The sequence below is a fragment of the Ochotona princeps genome, chromosome 2, assembly GCF_030435755.1.
Source record: "Ochotona princeps isolate mOchPri1 chromosome 2, mOchPri1.hap1, whole genome shotgun sequence".
In the NCBI taxonomy this organism is placed as follows: Eukaryota; Metazoa; Chordata; class Mammalia; order Lagomorpha; family Ochotonidae; genus Ochotona; species Ochotona princeps.
Window position 1 is genome coordinate 161077656 of NC_080833.1, and position 20466 is coordinate 161098121.

Consider the following 20466-nt stretch of genomic DNA (forward strand, 5'->3'; position numbering starts at 1 on the left):
GTGTCTTCTCCTGCCCCACAGGCTTCCTTCTTATCTTGTTGATTTTCCTGGACACGAGTTTAAAGTTGGATGTGGCTCCTCTTGTTCATTTTTGCTTTAGTTGCCTATGCTTGTGTTGTCATATCAAACAAACAAAATATTTCAAGACCAGTATGAAGAACTTACCTTCTAGATTTTTTCTAGGACCTTTGTGGTTTCTTGTCTACAATCCCTGATTTTTATTGTGGTGTAAGACAGGGTATCACTCTGTTGTTTGATATGTGGAGGTCCAGTTTTCATAGCACCGTTTATTGAAGAATCTGTTCCTTTTTTTTTTTTTTGTATATTCTTGGTGCCCTCATTGAAGATGTTTAAAAATCTAGTAGTTTCACAGCAACATCATGAAGCTGTAGTTTTGCTAATTTCATTTTCTGAAAGATAATTTTTAAAATGCAAACTAAGATTGTAATATACCCTAAACTGATTATTTGGTGGGGAGCAGGAAGAATAAATGTTAGAGATGTGTGGTGATCACTGGTGGTAGCAGAAATTAGAGTATCTGACCTGATTTGAGATGCTCAAAATAATAGGTTTTGAATGAGTAAAATGAGCACTGTTTCAATGAAATGAAAATATTAATGCTCTGAAGTACCATCTCATTTGGAAAGGGAATGCTTAAACACCATAGCTGAAGTCGCCAAAACTCTCTTTCAGCCTAATTAGCAAGTTGATGCTTTTTCCCTTTCTGCTGTTGCCTAATTTTTCATTCAATTTATCCTTTCTGAAAACCCGTGAATTTCATGCACTTTAGCCCTACAGAAGATTGTTGCTTAGCAGCCACCTACATGACTAACAATCCTGTATCTAGTGGAGGCTTTGAGTGACTTATTGATTTAATGTTGATATGCTTGTGTATTGACCATCAAAACCAAACACAAGTTTTTCCACTTTGCTTCACAGTTTTTACAATTTAATGTGTCAGGTATTTGTAGCCACAACAAAACAAAACACATTTCATAGCAGTAACTGTTTTTGTCAATTCTTAGTAGAATTGCTGGGTTTATCGTTTTTTTTTTTTACTTCATCTTTTCTAACAGAATATCCAAACCGAATATGGTGAGTAAAGCAATGTTTTCAGTGCATTAAGTGTGCGATTATACAGTGTTGCGTTTTAATGCTAAGTTTAATTTTTAAGATGTGCATTAAGGTTTTGCAGGAGGAAATTACTTACAGATTAATTGGTTGGTGTTACAAAGAGTGGTTTTATTTTTTGGTTTCTCACTCAAATGAAAGATCTAAAGCCTGGGATGGGACGCGGTGCCATCGTGGTGCCATCGTGGTGCCATCGCGGTGCCATCGTGGTGCCATCGTGGTGCCATCATGGTGCCATCATGGTGGAGTGCCTTATCAGACTCATGCTTGAGTTTCTTCCTGCTGTAACATACAATACTTCCTTACTTGCCAGATTTCACACCTGTTTTCTTTACTCTGTCTCTCTTCAGCTGCCCTGGGATAAAACCAAAGTATTAGCAAATTTGCTCACTGCTTACTTTGTTAGACTGTAGTGTTGCAAAGTTAAAGGCCACTCGTGCAAAAACATTAATAGTAAGAAGGCTGCTGTGCTGATGTAAACAGCGTTAGAGAAAACATCTGGGGGCCATTGTTGGGGTCTAGGTGAAGGAGCTGCCTGTAACAGCAGCACCCCACATCAGGCACACCAGTTTGAGTCCCAGCTGCTCCATTTTTGATTCCACTCCCTGCTTATGTAATTCGCAACAAAGATGGCCGAGATGCTCCGGCTCCTGCCATGCAGGTGGGAGATCCAGGTGGAGTTCCTGTCTCATATCTTTAGGATAGTGAACCAGAAAACAGAAGATCATTCTCTCTCTCTCTCTCTCTCTCTCTCTGTCTCTCTCTCATCCCCATACCTCCTCTTTCCCCCCACCCTCCCTCTTCCTTTCTTTCTGCCTTTCAAATATTTTCTTTTAAAGAAAGAGAAACTCTGCTTTCAAAGAGAACTTTTGTCTTAGAATGGAAATCCTTACACAATAGCCACTTTAGATTTATGTCTTACAGTGTTAGGCTTTGGATAAATGTATTTTCTCTCACAGGAAAGAATTCTTGAGGTGCAGTTTTGCATAATGAATAAGCTGGGATTTTTTTTAAGGCAATATCTTTCTTAAGATACCACCGTAGCATAAAGTAAAGTGTGTTGCTCTTTTTTGGGTTTAAGCAACATGAGTTACTCGCAGCTGGGGGCATTGTAAATCATACAACGGCTCGTCTGCAACTGGCTAATGTAGGGCTCACTTATGAAATAAAGATTCTAAGCTTGCACTGTGTTCACATTTTATGTACGTTGTCAGCTCTTTTGTAAGAAAGTACAGAAAATGCATGTTAACTATAAAGATGTATACTTAGTAAGTTATATGGATGCAGTGTGTGCCAAAATAGGTTACAACAAAAGTAATCTTTTAAGACATCTATTTGTTTGGAGTGGGGAGACGAAGGTAGGCTGACAAGCTGGCATGTTAATGTTCAAGGAATTTAAACTTCAACCATAACATTTCCTTTTTTTTTAACCTTCTCTGTAGCCATTCCCCCCAGTATATCAGTCTATCTGAATATAGAAAATAGATTTGGCGTGCAAAGTAAACTACCATTCGAATGAATGAAATTAGAATATTCTAAGTATTGCCACTATTGCTACTATAACTAATGTTTATATTTTTTTAATTATTCATTAATTTCCAGTTAAAAGCTTCACAATTATTCTTTTTTTATGGTTTATATTTATTTGAATTACACACACACACAGATGGAAGGAGATAGGCATCTTCCACTCGCTGACGGTTGGAGCGCAGGCAAGCACTTAGGCTGCCCTCTGCTGCTTTCCTTGGCGTTAGTACTAGCATGGAGCTGGATGGGAAGTGGAGAAGCCAGGACCTACAGGATGCTGTCACCATCCTAGGCTGTGGGTCTACCCACTGTGCCACAGTGCTGGCCCTGGCACTTAGGACTCTACAAGCAAGCATGAAGCCCATTTTTTAAAAAAGATTTATTTATTTCTTTGAAAGAGTTGCAAAGAGAGGTTTCCTTGTCTACAAAATTAGGGTAATCAGACAGGTCATAGTCTGAGTGAGAACTGAAGGAGGCAATGTGGTTAGTTGGTGCAGTTGCAGCTGATCCCAGCTAGCAGTGGTTCTTCTTTGTTTACTTTGAGTTCAGATTCTCTTGCTATCTCTGAGATGATTGGAGTGCACGTTCCTGTAGTCAGTTCTAAGCTTCAGGAAAAAATGTTGCTCTAAACTATTGCGTGGGATATTCCGTCTGACTTAAGATACAAATGAACAGTTCACAGCCTTGTTATAACACAATTACACAGAAAGGTTATTATTTCCATATGATAACCCAAAGTAATGCTGTTTTGTTGATGAGGTTAAAAGAGATGAATATCTTGTGGAGCAAATGCTGTTTGTTCCTTGTTTGTGTCACAGTTGCTCAGTTTGATAAGAGATAATTTGTTCAATTCTGTTTGCATTGTAATCAAGAAAGTGGAGCCTGCAGCAAATGACTAGAGATTTTTCAACCACTCCCCCAATCAAGTTTGCACTTCCTCCAATTTTTCTCACTCATTTTTTGAGAGGACTCATGTAAATGATGACATGGCTCTGAAATAAAGCAATAGTTATCAAACTTTAGTTACTCTGGGAGAATGATTAATTTGTGAGGGTAGAGACAGGCTTCCTGAATTGCAGTGGGCCCCAGACAGATGGTTCTGCCTCCACCTCCTGAGACAACAGCAGGGTGGACTCACAGCAGCCACAAAATCTACCCCAAATCCCCCAGCACTGCGAGGAATAAATTTCTGTTGTTTGTAGGTCACACAGGAGGTGGGTAGCAGAGACAAGCGTCACCTGTGATTTGTAACGCTGGAGTTCCTGTATTAATCATTATACTACATCTCCTTCCTCTGTAAGCAAAAGAGACATTACAATACGCAATGACTCTCCTTGATCTATCTTCCATAGATAGGCCAGTTTTTTTTTTACTTGACATTCGAAATCTGCCATGGCCAATTCACATTTGGCTTTGGAATCGGTGTCCTGCACTCTATCTAGGCTCACCTTCTCATCCTGTTAGGATTCTGTGTTTCCATTTAATAGGCGTAGTCAATTCTGTGAACCTGAGTGCTTGAAGGAAGCATTGTGGTGTGTTGGCTGTTTGTTATGGAGGGCATGCACCTTGGAAAAAGACGTATCTGTTTTGGAGTTCTGTCAGCTCTGCTGAAAGATGTGAGAATTAGATCTAAACATTGGTTTTTCATTCTGTATCTGTTTCATCTTAAAAAACAACAATAACAACAACAACAGAAATAGGGATAATTGACTTATTGTGAAGACTAAATAAGATTCCATGTCTACTTAACAAGTACTTACTTAAACATCAACTACTTTTATCTATATTACAAATTCAGCAAAATACACCCATGATTCACAAACCACTAAATTTGTGAAGTTGTAACAAAAATTTTTTCAAAGTCCATGGTTTTAAGCTGCCTAGACATAACTTAACAGGGAGTGTTGAGGGTCTATTTTAAAGGGAGTTATCAAAACTGAAGGAAGACTCAGAGCCCAAACAGCAATTGCATGAAATCCAATTTTGACTCCTCAACCAGCTCTGGGCTTATGAAAAAAATGAATGTAAGACCTCATGTGAATGGCTTGATTTGGATATGAGTAAAATTTTTAAACATAATTGTTAACGATTTTAGATACCAAAGTTATTTGCCGTTGGAATTAATTGAATATTATGCTCATCGTGAAACAAAGCGAAGCACTCTTAGCATTCAGCTGTGTCAAAACTCTTGGCTGTTGTCATGGAATATTAGTGCTAAGGAGCACGTGAAGGGCTTAGCTCTGGTTTAGGTCAGGTTTGATTTTAGCATGGTAATTGTAGATTTCAGAGTTGGAAATGAAGTTTAAAAAGAAAAAAACAGCTGAATTGTTAAAGAGTTGCAGCCTTTCTTTGGTAATCTGGAATCTCCCTGGCTCTCATCTTTGCAGACATGCAAATGCGGCAGTAGGATACTGCTCAGCAAGTATCTAGAGTGCTCTGAGGGTTTGTTCTCTGGCTTTAACTCTGGGGATTTGGGGGTAAAGAGTCTGTGTTCTCTGAGGTTTTGAACTCGCCTAGAAGTTGCTAGGAAAGATAGGAAAGATAATGAGCTGAATGACTACAATTCAGCCCCAGAAGAATGGCTTCTTTTCTTTACTTTTGCATAATGTTAAAGAGAGATGAGATTTCACTTATCTTTTTGCTTGTTGTTGTTCTACAGTTGTTAAAATTCAGTGGGTGTTACTGGACCATTCCAAAGCTGAGAATGTTTTGAAAAGCCTACTTCTAGGGGTACTTCTGTGGTTTCTTATTTGTGGCTGTGTTTTGTCTTTTGCTCCCCCATCTGCGTTTTGCAGTGTGCACTCTCTTGAGGTGGAGATAGAAATCTGCGTGGAAGATCAGCTTTCTGGAATGCAACAGTACTCCGAGAATTTTTATTTTGTTTTCTGTGTCTCTATGTCAGCACTAGGAACGTGCTGAGATCTTGCAGCTGCCTTAACCTTGAGAGTCTCTTGAATGGTGAGGCAGGCGGGGCTGCAGGGGCTGGAGGAGTGGGCTTGTGCAGGGCTCGGGCTGTGCATCCGGGAGATGCAGGACACCTTCCAGCCTCTAGACCGTGTATCTCTCACAGTGGGTTTGTCCTCCTTTCCATTTGAGCCTAATTTTATGACTTGTGATGAGAATGTTCAGCAAGTAGACCCAGAGCCTTGCGAAGATGATCCTTCTATGTACTGGTGTTTATAGGGGTCTCTTTTTCTAATGCGTTTGCTGCTTTTACTGAGGGGCAACAGAATGCCTGTCCCGTAATGAAGCTTTTTTGCTTTATTGCTTTTGGGAGACCACAGACAGAGAGAAATAGCCACATCTGATTCAGGCTTTTTATAAATTTTTTCTTGTTTTGACTATCCTAAAGTTCGACACTTGAGAATAGATGTTCTCTGAAGGCCAGGATGTGGCTTATTTAACTCACCCATGCAGTGTGATCCTGGTGTGTTTTGTTAAAAGTATAGCCCTAAGAAGGCTGGCCACATAGAAAGGCTAAAGAGTATTGTAACTGGTTCAAAATATAACTATTGTTAGTAAATCCTCATTTTGGGGACAAAAGAATTGATATTAGAAATACAAGCTAACACAAAGTAGATTACATTTGCTGAGATACATAATAGCAACCCTGGGGACTTTTCTGGATATCTAGATTTACTGTTATTCTTTGTTATCTGATTAAGATTAAAAAAAAAAGGTATTCCCACCTTCAAATTTCTAACCAATCTGTTGGGTGAAAGAAAATAAGAGGGTTCTGACTGCCCGCACACACGGAAAGCCAGGATCTGGTCCTTCCCTCTCAATTTACATGACCACGAGGAAATTGAAACCTGGGGAAGTTAAACGACTTTGCTCTCGGAGGGAGGACGGCCGTTGGCTAGCAGGTTCCTGTTTGAACTGGGGACCATCTATTTGGTTACCGTTGAATGCCTTGGTTTCTGCTGCCTGTTTGACACACGATCCTCTCAGGTAAACTTTAGCAACAAATGGTGGTGTCGGTACCCCATCCCTTAATCTCAGGTAATTCTCCACCACCCCTTCCCTCTTTCTCTCCCCACCCCCATTCCCCATGCAGTTGCCTGGTGTAATGGCAAATTCCTACCGAAACTCAGGTGTAAACAATCCTGGGAGAGCAGTGTGTCTCCATGGGGTGGGGGTGGGGGTAAGGGTGGGGGGACAGGAGTGTGGGTAGTGGTGGGCAAGACATCTTGCAAGGGAGCAAAGAACTTTGTGTAAACCTGACTGTGTGTAACAGCTGCTGAGGTTTGGGGAGAGGTGTAGATGTGGCTGTGGGTTCCAAGACCAAAGAGAATGTTTTAGGAAAAGAGAAGAAGTCAGTTTAACAAGTTTTCTAAAAGCTTATCAGTTTTCGAAGAGCTTACATTTAGTTGGAACCACATTTAATTATTTGTAGAAACAACAAGACGAAAAAAAACCCTTGCTCAGGAAAATATTTACTGTAGCTATGATAGAGCATGCCTTGAATTTAGTATTGAAATGTTACTACTGATTCTGGTCTTGGTGGCTAATTAAGAGAATCTTTTGCTAGTAAGCCAGAAGCTTTTAAAAATCTTTGTTTTGTAGAATCCTGAAAGGACCCAGTTATTTGACGTTGCCAGCTTTCGTTTAAGTAACATTAAAACTTGCCAGTCTTCAGTGTTTATAAAAGTGTTTTTTGCGCTGTTACAGCCTGGTGCCTTAAAAGTTTTTTATGTTAATATATTGCACCTCTAAGTGTTGTTTGCTACTGTTTCCCGGTTTCTTTTTCATGGATAATAAGTGTTCTTCATAACCAAGATGATCACCTGTTGTTATATTGAATGCGCTCTCCAAGGGTGCATAAGCAACCACTCCGACGTGGTTATAATTCCTGTTTGCTCCTGGGCGGTTGCCAGCAGGGAGTAAGGCATTATGGGAAGTCATTTCTTTACCTTCCACAACAGGTGTCTTTGTCTGTGCACCTTAGTCACAGAACAGTGTGGAAGCACTGAGTCACTGTAGCAAAGACAAGTATGAAAGCAAGAGGAATTGCTTTCACATCTAGAAAACGGTGCTGCAGGACCAGTCTGAAACCTGGTGTTAGTGAGTGCTTGAAGAGGTTCCCAGAACGTCTCAAAGTGCTTCTGAAGCCGTACAAAGGAAAGGGAACCTAAAAGGTATGACCTGCATGGGCACTTCCTAATGCCTTGCCTCCTGATTTTCATTTCATTTTTGCCTGATTACTCAGCATTGAGATAGATATGCCGGAAGAAATATTTAACTGAAACGATGCTTAAAAGATAAGGCTGCATTGTTGAAAACAAGTCATCAGTAAAAGTGTTTTCCCGGCTCTAAGAATGGTCAAACAGTTTGAAGCCATTTTAATCTTGAGGATTTACTTAAATACTGCATTTTTGCTGCAATAAGCCTATTAGACTTGCTTGTTTCCTAGCAATAAGGTATTTTCTTTCCTCCTCCCATGCACGTAAGCTTTTAATCTAGAATGCTGTAGCAGTTGCAGAACCCTGCTAAGCGCACTTGGATGGAACAGGGTCCTGATTAAGTAATCATGTTCATCTAGATGAAGATTCTTTAGGAAAATGTGAAAACAGACAGTATAGCTGTCACTCTGAGTTTTGTTTGTTTTCCAGAAAGCAAACTTAAGCAACATAATACTGCTATTGAGAATAAGACTTAAAAATTCCATCTGGTAGCTGTATTTCCTTTGATTTTAGATAAACATTACCAAATTGATTTCTAGTTCCAACAGATATTATTTCTCATCCCACTACAGTGCCATCTCTAGCAAACAGGGGAGATATTCGTTCCATGAGGAATATTGGGAGAGCAGCTTGGAGAGGCTTTATCTGATACCTTCCCTGTTGTTTTGTTACATAGTTCTTCCAGGAAGTTAGCAAACATTGTATTTCCCAGGAACTTAGGCAGCCTTGCAGGAATCACCGGGGGATGTGGGGGACCTTCAGGCTTCATCTAGAGACGTGGAAGTTCATTTATGCCTCCAGTTGAGCTTCAAAAAAGAATACTTCTGGTGGCTAAGATACTGTAGTTCCTGTTGGCTGCTGATTTGGTAAATAAGAGAAACCTGTAACCTGAAAAAAGATGAAGAGAATGTTTATGGCAGAGAAGAGTTTCTAAATCAAACCCTCGTATTGCTTTTAGGATAACAGAAAACAAAATTCCATTTAAATATTCATTTTTTTTTCCAGTGGGAAAAGGGGGAATTATTGTTGATTTCATTTTTCTATTTTGGTACATTTTTTAACAGAAATCTCAGAGAGGAAAAAGAATCCTTATTAAACTTCAGGAGAGAATTTTTTAACTACCAAGAAATTAAAATGGTTGCCATCTCTTTTCTAAGAATTTGAAGAAATAAGCACTATAAGAGTGTTAAGAAATTCTGCGTCTCCAAGAAGAATCTTCATATAAATAAAACTGAAGATGAACTATTAATTTTTAAACCAGGAACAAGTGAATTTTTGTTTTTCTGTCTTCCTATGGGATATTTTTACTTAAGAAACCGTTCTTTTATCTTGGTTTCTTTTTTTTAAGTTTAAAGAAGATTTACAAAAAGTGACTTTTCCATCTGCTGTGTGGAGAATGCAGAAGGTGTTTGCAGTGAACACTTCCTGCATAGATAACAGACTTAGCTTTCGGCTGGGGCTGAATTGCTAGACAAACCTGTGATAGCAGCTGCCTTATTTTCCTTCCCCCTCTTTACCATCATCTTTCTGGATTTTTGACGTTCGGCCCCCTCCAACTCAGGTGGGCGTGTGCGCTGGCACTGAACCGCGGTCGGCTTTCTCCTTGGATAGTCTGGTTGGGAGCTGGGGCGGCGGCAGCTGACAACATGATGGAAGAGGTCTCCATTCTGGTAGCCTATGACGCTCACGTGTTCAGCCAGCTGCACGATGAAGACTTCCTCAGTAGCCTGGTGGCCGTCAGCAAGCCCAGGTCCCTGGTAGGTGCCGCCCTTCACGCTGCTCCGCGGCTGTCTTTCTCTTCCTGTCTGAGGTTGTACTCGTGCGGCAATAAAGGCAGAGCTTCCTGGGAGTTCAAGAGGAAGTATGCTCTTGACTTCGTGTTACAGGCCGGCTGCAACAAGGTCTAAAAGTTTCTATGAGTTCTTTAGATATTTAAACATGGTCACACATCACTAGGACATTTAAATGGTTAGGTCAGTACTGTCACACATAGTAATGTCCCATGTGTAGGGCCAAATATCAATTTGTCCCATGTTTGCTTTTTTGTCTATATGTATATGATAATTAGTTGAGCACTATTCACATTTATATAATGAAGTTCAGTCTGTTTAGGTGGAACGTTTCTGTCAGTGAGATGTAGCATTGATATTAAAATTAAACTACCTAAAAAGTCAATTAACTTTCAGGGTCCTAAATTGCTGAGAAGAGCTATTATGAATATAACTCATAGATATCTTATTTGTAAACTACATTTTTACCATTCTCTAAAGGTCTTCATATACACATCTTGGCATAACGGGAGGATGAAGTTCTTGCAAGGGTCGTTCTGATAGCTACAGGGTTGAAGAGGAGTTTAGGCAGGCTCTGCCAGCTGGAGCTGTAGTGGCCTGCCACAGGATGGAGCAGTGTCTCATAAGCTTACCACCTCACTACAAACCCTGCTCCAAGCCATAGGAACAACCTAAAACCGTAACTGACTTTTTTTTAAATGAAAAGTTATAGCAATAACAAAAAAAGGGAAATCTGTAATTTAAAAAGACCTAAGGGTTATGTTAATATTGGTTTAAAAAATTCTGTAAGATTCTTGGAGGAAATTTGACTACTGCTTAGTTATTTATTTAGACTTTTATTTTTGCCTAGCAATGCAATTCTGATTGTTTTTGGAAATGTTGATCTAGGGGTATGTCATTGAATAGTTACAGATAAAATATCTATAAAAATCCAGAACAGTCCAGTAGAGTGATCGGTGGTGTGACTAAAGCTAGGTGAAAGTGTGTTGATTGTTGAGACGTGGGAATAGCACAGAGGTCAGTCATACTGGCTCTGTTTTGGTACATGTTTTCTAGATGCTGGTTAAAAAATCAGTTGCAAAAACAAAGAAAACAAAAATAAATACAAACCCGTAATATGCTTCTGAAAGTATTCCTTATGCAGAAACATTTAGTCTGTTGCATGCTTTTCTTGATTTAATATATGCTTTTTCTATATTTTTATTTAAGTGAGAGCTGTCGAAAGAGAGAGAAAAACAGACAGAGCAATCTTCAGCTGCTGGTTTGTTCCCCCAAATGCCACAACAGCTGGGGCTAAGCCAGGCAGAAGCCAGGAGCTAACAGTGTCATTTGGGCATGGCACAAGGGCCCAAGTATGTGGGCCACTAGCAAGGAGCTGTGCTGTCTGTGTGGCAGCCAGGTCACACCCGGTGCCTTTACGGCTGCAGGCATCACAGTGGGATAGCTGTGGAATAGGTACTCTTGCTGCACCGCAATGCCAATCCCAATACATTTCTATTGTTTTATTATAATGTGAGGATTATTGCTAACGCCTACCTAGTTAATTACAGTTTGTGCACTGACTTGCCATGGTACAGTCCATCATGGTTATGGATAACCTTTAAATTTCATTTTGACCATATTCCATCACAACAGTATTCCACTGTGACAATTTACCCAAAGAATTTAAAAATCTGTTCCATTTCTGTTTGGTTGCTGTGTCAGGATCCTCTTACAGAGTCTCGACTGCCATGAGCTTGTTCCAGATCCATGTGGAGTGAGCAGAGTAAAGATCTATGAAGTTGTAGTAGTCAGACATGCAGTGCTGGATGCATGTCCGGTGTATGTGTGGGCGACATCCGGCAGAGACAGACGGGGAGAGAGCAGCATGTTATTCTGCTTCCCAGAAACACCCCCTCATGCTTTGGTGCTGCCCCAGTTTGCCCAAAGGAGATTTCTGTTCCTCACCCTGTGGCTTATTTGGCATTAGATTTGGTCACTAGTAGAGAAAATTTTGGAGTTATGAAAGAGACACAAAATATTGCTTTGTGTTTCAGACTTTAAAAATTTAAATGCTGGGTGTTAAATTACACAATTTTCGAAAGATGTTTAGTTTTGTTTAGCAGATTTTAAACTTAAAACATTCTCTTGGGAGTAATACTTTGTTTTCATTCATCTAGAAAAGGTTTAGGCAGTTTTACGTTAAAGTGTTATCATTTGCTTTGCATTCCATTTGCTTTGAGATTAACTCTTTAAGTCATATGAGAATTATACTCCAATTTTCTGTAGTAGAAAGTGGATTCTTTTCAGATCAATTTATTACCGTACTGTGAAGCAAATTATACTCCTGCTAACTTGTAAAATCCTCTGGGTCTTTACTAGTAGAAAGGTTATCTAGAAGCCATCTAGGTACAGAATTAATTATCCTTCTGTAATTATATTTTGTTTCACAATGGAAGATGTAGATTCTTTTAGTGATTAGAATCTTGTTAAGTACAGTGTTTCTCATGTGTGGAATTGAGGTCTTTTCTTTTTGGTCCATGGCCTTCTGATTTTTTTGATAGAAACCCTTAAAAATAAATTCCCAAACCTTGGAGTGCACACTGTGGCACACAGCCTTTTGAGCCACTGCTTGGGATACCTTCTGGGCTTGAATCCTGGTGCCACTTCCCATCCAGCTTTGCCCTGATGGTACCTGGGAGGCAGTAGGTGGCAGTAAGTGTTTGAGTTCTTGTCACTTTTGTGGGAGGCCAGGGTGGAGTTTTTGATTTCTAAGGTCTGGCTGCCCCAGCTCCAACTGTTGCAAGCCTTTGGAGAAATAAAATCTCTCTGTTCTGTTCTCTTTATGGCAGTCTGCCATTCAAACAAACAAATAAGTAAATAAGTAAGTAGGCAAATAAACAAATAAATAAAGTTTTAAAAGTATATGGCCATATCCTGTTCCCTTAAAAATGAGTGATGCAGCCGATTGGCGATCTGTGTGTGTGTGTGTGTGTGTGTGTGTGTGTGTGTGTATCTGCATCTTCGTGCCTCAGTAAATAAAAAGTAATGTTAAGAAGTGTTACAAGAAAACAACAAATTCCTTTGTGTAAACCACAAGATAGGGAAAGAATTGGGAATGTGAATATGAACATTTGGTAGAAGTCTTAAAGATGCGCTCAGGATGCCTGCACCCCGTGCTGATGCCTGAGGTGGATTCTCTCTGCCTTCTGCTTCAGCTTCCTCTTCAGGTGCCTCGGAGGCAGCGGTGACAGCTCAGCTGCTGAATTCCTGCCACCCATGTGGGAAACGTAATGGGGTTGCAAAACCCTGGCCTGGCCACGGCAGTCTGGGCATTTGGGGGAGTAAAGCAGCAGATGGAAGTTCTCTGCCTTTCTTCCTGCCGTGAAATAAAAATAACTAAATAAACATGTAGAAAAAAAAGCAGCCCCACAAGAGATACAGTCCTTAGGGTTTTAGATCTGCCCACTGCCATTGAATGGACCTCTCGAAGCCTCAGGGTCATCATCTGAGGAATGAAGGACATAGTAGTACCACCTTGTTGTACTGTCACGAGGACTAAATGAGAACACTTGAGAAATGTTTCACATAGTCAAAGTTCTCACCCTTGTAATGAAGGAAGAGTGTGCTGACCCTTTGAGAAGGGTCTGAAGGAAGGAATGGGACGAGCAGATGAAGCACCCAGGACATATTCTCGCAGAAGGAGGGGGAAGGCCAGAAGGGAAGATGCCACTTTCCTGGTTGTCAAGTTGATTCGCTGGACTGGAGAGTCCTATCCAGTCCTACAGGAAACTTGAAACTTTCTGCCCTGAAGGTGCTGCAGAGGATGTTTAAATATGAATGAGCTCAGGAAGATGAAACTGCCCTGTGGAACCAGCCAGTAGAAGGGGATGGTAAGTGGCCTAAGTGCCTGTTGGTTGTACAGAGCTGCTGGGCAGTAGGGGACCACACAGGCAGCATTACACAGAGGCGAAAACACCCTAAGTGACATCGGAACAACGAGCAGTGACTGTGCAAGAGCAACATGAAGTAAAGGTAGCCTACACGTGTTGGTTGGTCCTTGCGCTGGATAGATACAGTACCATTAGGAAGAGGCAGCGACAGCTATGTGAGCAGAATAAATGAGTAAGTTGAAAATTACACAAGCTTCCTGCCTTAGAGAATTGGAAAGATTACTGCACCAACTGGAATGGAGGAGTTAGATGTCAGTGAAGAAAAGCTGACCCGTTTTTGTCTTTACTAAATTGAAGGCCACGATCTGTCACTGTGGAAGGTTATTCCAAGCTTAGAACCTGGTGCCTGCGTAAAGCCTAGGACATGGCTGTTCACTGTCGGCCCTTGCTGGGTTGCTCATAACCGACAGATACCGAAATAGCAGCCGTGTGCCAGCGAAGGAAGGGGGCTCTTTCTGGAGCTGCAGTTTCTCTGTTCTATAAATGGGAGATGCGGGTAAATGTTCTGTAATTACTTCCTCCTTATCGGATTGGCACATAAATTTCATCAAGCCAGCCAAATTAAAAAAAAAAAAAATTTGGAGCGATTTCCTATGCCCAAAGATGGGGAAACAATAAAGTCAATAGCTATTCTTAGATCTTCACTGATGTACATTCTATACATTGATTATAATTAAACATTATAAAAACCAATTAAGACCTTTTCATAATTAAGAAAAAATTACCTGACCCTCTAAGGAATTGTCATTGCTACTTAACATGTACTTCTTTTAGCACTGTGTTTAATAAGTTCAGGTTAGTCCAAGGAACCAAATCTTCCCTCATGTGGTTTATCAGTACTGTTGAGTTGTGGTTCCTACAGTTGTAGGTGATAAAATCTTGTAGAATTTCAGATAAGAAAGAATGTGTTGTGTGGACACTGTAACAGGGGTTTGTTCCTTTAAACGCGATGGCAGGAGTCAGCTGGGCAGCCGGCTGGTGCTGGGTCCCTGCTGGCAAGCGTTCTCGCTCTTTCCTGCCGTCTGACTCACTTCTGTCTTGCATCTACTTGATTTATCTTCCTGTCCCCACATTCTTGGCTTCTTCATTCTCATGGTGGAATAGCGCTGCCGTGACACGTGCGGAGTTGTGGTTCTGCCATGTGCAGGATGAAGTCGCTGGGACTGGAGAGTTTTGGGGAGATGAGCTGGTGCAGAGCCAGAGCCCTGAGTACCTGCAGCTGCCAAGCCCCACCCAGCCCAGCTGGCTTGTGACTTCAGGCAGCTTACTTAACCCCACTCCATACTTCATTTTTCTTCTTTATAAAATTGGAGTCATGTTAGCAAGCATCTGCTCTATAGGATTTTTGTGAAAATTAAGTTACTTTTTTTTTTTTTAAAGATTTATGTATTTATTTTTATTAGAAAGTCAGATATACAGAGAGGAGGAGAGACGGAGAGGGAGATCTTCCATCCATTGATTTACTCCCCAAGTGAGCGCAGCGGCCGGTTCTGTGCCAATCCGAAGCCAGGAACCAGGAATGTCTTCCAGGTCTCCCATGCGGGTGCAGGGTGCCAAAGCTTTGGGCCGTCCTCCACTGCTCTCCCAGGTCACAAGCAGGGAGCTGGATGGGAAGTGGAGCTGCCGGGATTAGAACCAGTGCCTGTATAGGATCCCGGGGCATTCAAGGCGAGGACTTTAGCCACTAGGCCATGCTGCCAGGCACCAAAATTAAGTTACTTTATAAAAGTGTCTCAAAATACCTAGCACATAATAATCAAATGTTTACTGATATAACAAGTTGATTTTTTGTCTTTTCAAAATATTGAAGTAAGAGGAGGTTAACTTTCAGTAAGGTGCCATAAGTAAACTTACCATCCAAGTTATTTTGCTTATTTTGCTATGAAATATGAAATTATTAAGCCAGCTTCTATTAAAATAATTATAGGTATTTTGCACTTAAAGTTGTTTCAGATGTTGAGAAATAATCATTCTACTTTTTTTTTTTTTTAGATTTATTTACTTTTATTGGAAAGGCAGATATACAGAAAGAAGGAGAGACAGAGAGAAAGATCGTCCATTCACTGATTCACTCCCTAAGTGGCTGCAACAGCTGGAGTAGAGGCAATCTGAAGCCAGGAGCCAGGAGCTTCTCCCGGGTCCCACGTGGGTACAGGGTCCCAAAGCTTTGGGGTGTCCTCCACTGCTCTCCCAGGTCACAAGCAGGGAGCTGGATGGGAAGTGGAGCTGCCGGGATTAGAACTGGTGCCAATATGGGATCCCAGTGTGTGCAAGGTGAGGACTTTAGCTGCTAGGCCGCCGTGCCAGTTGTTGTACTCTTGAGACTAGGGTTGGGATTAGCTTTGGAAGTCATTTCAAATTCCCATTTTTTTAAAAAAAAATTATTTGAAGGGCAGATTTACAGAAAGAAGGATAGAAATCTGGAGAGATGTTCCGTCTGCTGATTCACTCCCCACATGGCTGCAACAGCCAGAGCTGGGCAAGTCCAGGAGTGTGGAGCTTCTTCTGCGTCTCCCAAGTGGGTGCAGATGCCCAAGGACTGAAGCCGACTTCCAATGCTTTTCCAGACACATTAGCAAGGAACTGAATCAAGAGCAAAGCAGCCAAGATTCGAACCAGAGCCCATATGAGATGCTGGCACCCTGGGCAGGAGCTTAAGCTACTACACCCAGTACCCTCCCTCCCCCAATACCTTTTCTAGAAGATGTTATGGGAACAGTTGATAAGAAGTATTTATTAATTTTATACTAATCCTTTGTAGAAAGTTGTGTTTCAAGTAGTTGGAGCTATTATCCTAATTGCTTTGGTTCAGCCACCTCTTTGTTCATCTTGATAATCTGATAGAATTGTTCTGCTACCATGCAGTTGATATTGGGAATCCAGTTATGAACAAGATCAGTAACTTGTGACTGAGACTATGATGGTGAGAAGGAAGACACCGTCAATAACCAATAACGTCACTTATTAGGTTAGTGATGAGTGCTAGCAGTAACACGGAGTGACGTAAAGAAAAGGGTTCATGGGGAGTTTTTGATTGAGTCATCGTGAGGGTCTCAGCGCCGTCCCTGAGATCTGAGTGGTATCCACAGGAAGCTAGAAGGAGCTCTTCAGGCTGAGGAAACCCGAAGCAGGGACCAGCAATCGTAGGCAATTGTGTTGTAACGCAAAGAGGGGTGCATGACCCTGGGCAGCATGGCAAGAAAAGACATCGGGGGTGAAGTTGCACACCAGGTGGGTGTAGGGCTGTCTAAGTCAGGTGAAGTAGCTCATGGCTTCTACCTTATTTGATATCATTACATTTTATAAAGTCTAATGAATTAGTCTGTAGGTGAGGTTAACAGAAATTTAAAATGATGATTAAATTATTGGCCAGTATGGCATCGAATACTTATGGCAGCCCTGAAGCTCATCATGGAATCAAATTGTTACACTCAATGTAAGGACTTCAAGCCTATTTAGAAATAGGATTTTTGACAACAACAATCATAATAAATGTTATAAGACTAACCATAGGACTTCTAGTTGGCTCAAGTATGGTAGAAGCCCCTGTGTGATGGTCAAGACTGCAGTGGCTTGACATAGGAAAGAAGGAAAAGAAGGCGTAGAGCGTTCAGTTCCCCCTGCAGCACCAACAGTGTCCCATATGGACACTGGTTCCAGCCTGGCTACTGCACCTGCAATCCAATTCTCTGTTAATGGTGGTCTGGAAAAGAAGCAGAGAATGACCCAAGTTCTTGGTCCTCACATGAGAGACCTGAAAGAAGCTCCTGGCGCTTGGCTTCAGAGCAGCTCAGCTCGGGTCATTACAGCCAGGTGGGCAGGGAACCAATGGATAGAAGATCTGTCTGTCTTTTTCTCTTGTTCTCTCTGTAACTCTGCCAAGTAAAATAAATGAAAAAACGGAAGAAAAAAGGAAGGAAGGAAGGAAGGAAGGAAAAGTTGAGTTCAGCAGAAAAAGCATAAAGTCATATATCATATATACTAACTTAACTTTTAACTAAAGACACAAATTCTTGTTAATTTTTGTTAAAAGGCCTTTATGTCCTTTATATCCGTACAGATTCTGAAAGCATGTGCTTTAAATTTTCAGTTTTATACAGGGAAGCAATGAATCAATAAACTTGTGAAGCAGTGTATAATCAAAGTTTATTGGGATTTTTTTTTTACATTTTTAAAACATTTTTGACAGTGGCATTACCACCATTTAATGTGACGATCACTTTTGTATTTAACTCTTCACCTTTATTCAATCTTTCCAAACCACTCAGGTTAGTGTTTATAGAAAAAGCACTTGGTTTCTTTTTATATTAATTTTATGATGAACATAAACAGCTTTGAGAACAAGTACAATCAATTCTTTCAAAACTTACTCAGTGTGGAGACATACTGATAGCCACAAAGGACTAGCATGTCCAGGCAGTCTGGACCTTTCTGTAAAAGGAATGGAGAAAAACATTACTTAAGCAGCAAGATTTTTTTTAGACTCTTTGTATCATATTTTGTGTTAGACACAGGTGCACAACAGCCACAAGTCCAGTGGTGTGAAGCAGTGCCATTTGTCCTTAGGAGTCCTTGAATGGCTGGAGGTTGGCTGGTCTGGACCGGGCAGCACCTAGCATGGCTAAGGCCTCAGGCTCTCCCTTAGGAGTCCTTGAATGGCTGGAGGTTGACTGGTCTGGACTGGGCAGCACCTAGCATGGCTAAGGCCTCAGGCGTCCTTGAATGGCTGGAGGTTGGCTGGTCTGGACTGGGCAGCACCAGTGTGGCTGGGGCCTCAGCTTCAGGTGGCTGTGCTCCTCACCTGTGACCAGCTGGCTCCCTGGGCCAGATTCTTCTTGAGGAAAAGTGAGGAAGTGCTCAGGGCCTCTGAAGCTATCTGATGTGTCTACATACCTGCACTTAGAGGGAGCACAGTTGGCTTTTTGTCCATGTTCTGTTTACTAAAGCAGCTCAGAAGGCCACTTTCAACATCACAGACCTAGCAGGTATACCCGCCATAGAGACGGGGCTGGGGTGGGGTATGTGTCGGCTGGGTGCTAATCTGCCATATATACATATAACTGGACCCTTAGTATAACTAGATTAGCTATATAAATGTTTCTTGGCAGAAGAAAATATAAACACATAGTTGACACTGAACAAAAGTGTGTATGTACAATTTTGTCAACAGAAAGTGACAGCTTTTTCAAATTATTTTTTAAAATGATTTATTTATTATTTTTGTTTCAAAGGGAGAATTATAGAGACAACAGATCTTCTACCTGCTGGTTCACTCTGCAAATGGCCACTACAGTGACCAGAGCTGAGCTGCTCTAAACCTAGAGCCAAGAGCTTTATCCCAGGCTCCCATGTGGGTGCAGGGGCCCAAAGACCTGAGCCATCCCTCGCTGGTTTCGCAGCTCATGAGCAGTGCATATGGGATCCTCAGGCAGAGGATTAGCCTGGTAAGCCACCACGCCAGCCCCGAAAGTGACATCTTCTAGTGGAAAATTGCTTTGATACCTAATTAGAAATTCAGACTTCCTAAATACTCTATCACCCTTTTTCATTTTACTTGAAACTTTGGAATGAATTGGCACTCTTCTTTTCTATCCCTTCCAAAAATTAAAAAGAGGTTTCTCTTTTTAGTTTATGTGAAAGGCGGTGAGACGGGAGACTCTGAGGGATTGAAAAGGAACGAGATGGAAGCCAGAATTCTGGTCTTCGACGTGAGCGGCGGGGCTCAGGTGCCTGGCAGTGGTGTGCTGCGTGCAGGTGGTGTGGGCTCAGGAAGGTGGGTGGGGAGCAGAGGCCTGGGATTAACCTGCTCCACAGCACCCGCCTCTCTCGCCAGCGAAATCCTCGAGTGTACCATTGTCGTCCCAACCCCGTCCGAAGCCCCACAAGTCTCCACAACATAGCATGCGGTTTCCTCTGGTGGTCCAGTTATATCTATGGAAAAAATGTCTTTAAATGAATAAAATTAAATATATAAGATGGCAATGGAAATCAATTGTATTAGAATATCAAAGCAGATAAAAATAAAATTTGTGATTTACTAATGGGTGCTTCTTTATTAGCACATTAAACAATAAGATGTTGTGGTGAGTTCAACAGCAACTGGAGTTGTAAAATATTGATACATATAAAAGATATTTTGAGAAATATACAAGGCCTATAATGTGAGTAAATATATATATAATATTTATTGATTACAAAATCACAAATTATACAGAAGATTGCCTATATTTCTTATTGAAGGAACTAATAAATTTCAGCTGAGAAGTTTAAGGAAATTTTGATAGTTGGTGCTAATTTTGCTATCCTTAATGGTTGTATCAGTTAATGTACCCACCAGCAATAACATTACTCCTTTTTAGATTCTTCTTCAACAAAATTCTATAACAAAAAATAAGAATTTATCAATTTGTCAGGGGGCTGGGCATGGAGAGAAAGATAACCCACACAGAACAGCACTTTGGGCGGCCACTAGTAGCAGGTAGGGGAATTGTAACTTGCTCTGTCTAGAATTCAGAGGAAAGAACACAAAGGTAGTGGGAGAGCAGGAGTAGATCATGGAAGGTTCTTTGTGTAGTACTAAGTAACATTTTAAATTCTATAGATCAAGGTTTTTGAGTAGCAAAATGATATAACAAAGCTACAAAAAAGAATAGCAACCTTTAAAGTAAAAGATTGGCACATGTGTCTATTTCCTGAAGTTTTTTCTTGCTTTTTTCCTCATTGAGGAATAAAGTGATAGCTTGAGTTGAAAATTTGGGAATTACACATAAATAAAAGCACTACACAGCAGTCATTCACAAATTTACCAGAGATTATCTCTAAGTAACTCCCAAAAAACATAAAACACTAAGAGAAAGTGAAGATGTATATTAATGGATGGGCTGTTGCCTAGCAATTAGGATG

The 20466-nt window shown here is 41.0% G+C and overlaps 1 protein-coding gene across 5 annotated transcripts in view; it reads left to right on the forward strand.

The window, feature by feature from the left end:
* Window positions 1-20466, forward strand: part of RABGAP1L (RAB GTPase activating protein 1 like) — a 614224-nt gene that overhangs the window by 511089 nt on the left and 82669 nt on the right. Inside the window, exon 1 of one of the 5 annotated variants that reach the window (XM_012930109.2) lies at window positions 9187-9598. The exons of 3 other annotated variants lie outside the window; for them this stretch is intronic. In XM_012930109.2, coding sequence (XP_012785563.1) covers window positions 9488-9598 — 111 coding nt within the window. In that variant the 5' untranslated portion in view covers window positions 9187-9487. Of the gene's footprint in view, window positions 1-9186; window positions 9599-20466 lie in introns of those variants that run through there. One more of the 5 variants, XM_058660697.1, reaches the window with a different exon arrangement.